General features: G+C 44.1%; 1 protein-coding gene across 1 annotated transcript; it reads left to right on the top strand.

Annotated features, from left to right (window-relative positions):
• Positions 1 to 570: 570 nt before the first annotated feature.
• Positions 571 to 2,999, top strand: PATE1 (prostate and testis expressed 1; the record flags this gene model as incomplete). The annotated part of the gene is made up of 3 exons (XM_082844080.1): positions 571 to 622; positions 1,970 to 2,086; positions 2,866 to 2,999. 3 exons carry the CDS (start codon positions 571 to 573, stop codon positions 2,997 to 2,999), a joined length of 303 nt encoding a protein of 100 aa, XP_082700206.1.
• Between the last annotated feature and the right edge of the window lie 1,223 nt (positions 3,000 to 4,222).

Genomic DNA, 4,222 nt, shown 5'->3' with positions numbered 1-4,222 from the left:
GCTCTCATTTTCTACCCCAGGGTTTAATTTGTTCCAGGATGATTGACAGTGGGAAACTATTTCCTTCATGAGTATCCTCTGTCAATGCGTCTGAATCTAACCTCTCCACCTCTCTTCTCCATTCCCTATAGTACTGAGTTTTAAAGGCTCTGTGCTTAGCCCTCTTTTGGACTTCCTGCATTCCAATTATTTACACTCATATATTCTCTCAGCTTGAATGAGCATCTCAGTGTAAATGGCTCTGAATCCAACCCACCTAGCCTGGATTTATCCTTGTATTCTCCCACAGTGTGGTATAATGAAAAGACCACAGAACATGGCATCAAAAATCCTGAATGCTAGGACTGAAATAAATTGGGTCCAGGACTTACCCAGGCAGTCCCTCTTCCCCACAATTTGCCAAAAAGAAAAAATTGTAGAGTCCCTGGTTTCCCTAGGAGCAGGAAATGCCTTTGAAGGACTTCCGCAATGTCCCCACCCCTAGCCCTTCCTGGGGAAGCCCAACCTGGTAGATATATAAACAGGCACCTTGCAGCTTCCTGCTCTAACCTGCTGTTTTCTCCCTCTAAAATGGACAACTCCCTCCTGCTAGGACTCCCCATCCTCCTCTGCTGCTTTAGAGGTGAGTCCCTATGGTTGACAGTTGGAGAGACGTGTCCAGGATCCTGGAATGGGTCGGGGTTCACATGACAGAAGTTCTCTTATGAGAGCCATATGGTAACAGAAGCTGTCATTCTGATGCCATGACTTTTGTCCACAACGTATCATGTCCCTGGGACCTTCACCAAAGTCTTAGTCTGCCCTTGCAGAAGGAAACAGGTAGATTATAAAGGAATTGAAAAGATTTTCACAGAAGCTGTGAGTGAGGTTTTTAAAATGAGGTCTTCAGAGAGTGTATCTTTTTTTTTTTTTTTTTTCCAACAGTACTGTATGGGTCATTTGCAGACAAAGAACATGGAAGTGAGTAGAAATGGATCAGTGGTGTGGGATGGGGAATTTGGGGGGAGGGAGGAGATGAAAGGGGCAGGCTGAGCACTGAGAGTTGAAAGGAATCCAGAGATAGACCTTGAATTTCAACACTCAACAACTTCTTCCAGCAGGATCGGGCTAAGATGGGAGCTGATTTTAAGTTTGATGAAAAAACATGAGCAGCTGTTGACAAGGCTAAGGATGAGTGTATTAAAAAGCAAGAAAAAGGGAAAGGGGGAAGTGGAATGTTGATTTTTAAGGCACTAGCTGGCTAAATCCAAAGTGTAGCAATTTCATGGATTTCAGATGCTTTCCCCCTTGTCAGCTTCCAGGCACATGTAGGTAAGAAAGTCACATAGGTCAGTTAAAAAGAAGGGAATGAGGCACACACACAAAAAATGTGCATTTATCTTTTTCCTTTGAGTCTGTGCTGTATCCTAAGAGATGGGCAGGGGAGGCTGAGAGGCCCTCTAGAGGTGAAGAGAATTGAAAAGAGGGAGAGGTGCAGATATGCCACAAGACGGGGGACTAGGCTTTGGAGGGACATAAGAGCCTAGAGTGGCTCCAGGTTAAGAGAGCAAGATGGGCCTCATGTGTTACAAGGCTTACAGTGACCCTAGGCAAGGGTAAATCTTAGAGAAAATTGCAGATATGTTTTATTTCTCTTTGCCAGCACAGTCCATGAACTATTTGTTGGTGAATACCGTATTCCTGGTGAGTATGCAGAGGACCGGACCTGATTATCTCGGTTTTGATTTTGTTCCCCTTTTCCTTAACCCTCCACCTGTTTTACAGGCTAAAACTTCTGAGACCATAAACTTTAGCCCCTCTTTTGACTTAGCCTATTTTAATAGAGGTAGATGCCCATGTTTAATAAGTCTCTGACAAAGCCCTTGGGGCTCCCAGCAGACTTCAAATTTGAAAGGGGAGGTGGGTCCTTTCATAGCAGTGTGAGACCCTCTCTCACTTCGACTTCCCTACTCTCTGGCCCAAATTATAGAAATTATTCAGTGTAGGATGTGCCACCTCCAGTTTCCAGGTGAGAAGTGTTCCAGAGGCAGAGGAATATGTACTGCAACAATGGAAGAGGCTTGCACAACTGGGAGGATTTTAAGAAGTAAGTTGTGGGTTTGGGGAAGGAGGAAGGGGCAGAGGAAGCAGACAGGGATACATTAGTCATAGTAAAAAAGTGGGACCTTACTTTAGCTCAGGCAGTCTCAACTCTGGGATGACTGACTATCTCTACCCCATCGCATGCCATAATGAAAAACAGATAGAGGTAGTCTCTAAGGGGTGGGGGTCTGTAGCTATGGAATCAATATTTTGAGAAGCCTGAAGAAAACAGAGGAGACTTAACTGAGGGGAAAGGAGAGGCACAATACGGCCAGTGGAGAACAGCTGGATGTTGGAGTGAGGAGGGCAGTTCTCTGTCTTTGTCCCTGCCTGGACCTCCTTGTGGGTGGTTTTAAACGGTGAAAATAGAGGAGCCAGTGTTAGCAATAAATATTGACTAAATGGCTCTTCATGGGTAAGACTAAACATCATGATTTCTCAGTTTTCCTAGCCTTTGTGCTGAGTGATTCCTTAGTATTTCTAACCCTTACTTAAGCCAATGTTAACATTCCCAGTGGAAACATCCAGCTTGCGCAATCCTTGAATTGCTGCTGTCATTACATTCCCATATCCAGGAATTTTTTTTTTAACTACTCTGCTATTGCTTTTCTTTTGGGAAACCCCCAAATTCCAACATCTTCCGATTTTTCACATTTGAATAACCGAGACTTGAACTACACAAGGTTGTTTTTGTATGCTGGTGCAGGCTGGAAAGAAGGTGTTTTTTTGTTTGTTTGTGTTTCCAGAAACCTCTTTGCTGATCTGTTTCTCCTCCTTCTGCAGATGATGGTACACCCTGGTTAACCTTTAGGGGTTGCCTAAAGAACTGTGCTAATGTGAACAATATAAAATGGAGTGTCTATCTGGTGAACTTCAGGTGCTGCAGGAGCCGTGACTTGTGCAATGAAGACCTCTAGAAATGACTGGTCCTTTTCTGGCTCCAGTCTCTGGGTGGGTGACATTGTTGGTGCCACCTCTTCACAATGATTTTCTAAAAAAGCACATTTCAGATTGCAAACATATGGCTCTGCCTTCTGCATATGTAAGAAAAAGCCCTCTCTTTTTCTATCAATAGATTCTCTGCCTTGGGCCCTGGCAGGGTGAGGGGTAGGGAACACCTTGAATACAAGATCAACACATCCTGCAGGTTGTTACAGAACCTAGTGTTTTCACTGAATATCCAAGTTGCTTCAGAAAAGGAAGAAGATAGGTCAGTTCTTTTCCCTGCTCCTTCCCTTCCTTCTGTGACAGAATCTTTTCATTTTTTTCTCTTGGTATTGTTCTTCTTATCTCACTCCAATTAAAGCATATAACTCTGACCTCATGGGGAGGGAGGGGGCAACGTGAAAAGAGATGACTTAAGTCTTCATAAATTTTGTTCATGAATGCTATTCCCCGAGACAGGAGCAGGGCAGAATACAGAAAGAAATTTGTACCAGAGCCGTGAAGAGAAAAAGATTTTCTGCCTTGTAGAATGAGACTCTCTATGGAGTTGGGGGTTGGAGAAGAAAAGGAGAAGGCATGCCTGGAATTCTAGAGATAGTATTTGCACTCTGCTTCCCTGGCAAACTCATAGGAAGGCATCAACCCCTAGACAGAGAAGAGCTGTAGTATGCTTCCAAGGAGATGAGACCAGAAGTAGTCACATAAATATTCCCATGCCTGCAGCATGGCATGGAGGAAGCCGAGATCTGTGGGGTCTGAAGAAGCCATGTGGGTCTGTGCACTAGACGTCTCAGCAGCAACCTCTGTGGAGAGCTGTCCCCATGACCAGATGCCTTTCCTCACCCTCCACCTCCGCCTCACACACGCTTGGGTCTTCCGCTTGTACAGTTCTAGCACCTACATCCTGCAGGTTGTTACAGAACCTAGTGCTTTCACTGAATGCCCAAGTTGCTTCAGAAAAGAAAGAGGATAGGTCAATTCTTTTCCCTGCTCCTTCCCTTCCTTTCCTCTTTTTCCCTTCCTGGGAAAAAATAGGGGTTGGAAAATGTATGCTCATAAGGATTGATTACTGATTCCTAACAAACTGGTAGGATGAGGCCTGAAAAGGGTGATTAATTAATATTATAAAAATATCATAAAGAAAGTTACATTTCTTCCATACCTATATTGTGTTTTCTTCTTTCTCTCGTCTCCA

Source organism: Leucopleurus acutus (genome assembly GCF_964270905.1).
Source record: "Leucopleurus acutus genome assembly, chromosome: 8".
NCBI lineage: Eukaryota > Metazoa > Chordata > Mammalia > Artiodactyla > Delphinidae > Leucopleurus > Leucopleurus acutus.
This window is presented reverse-complemented; position numbering and strand designations above follow the sequence as displayed.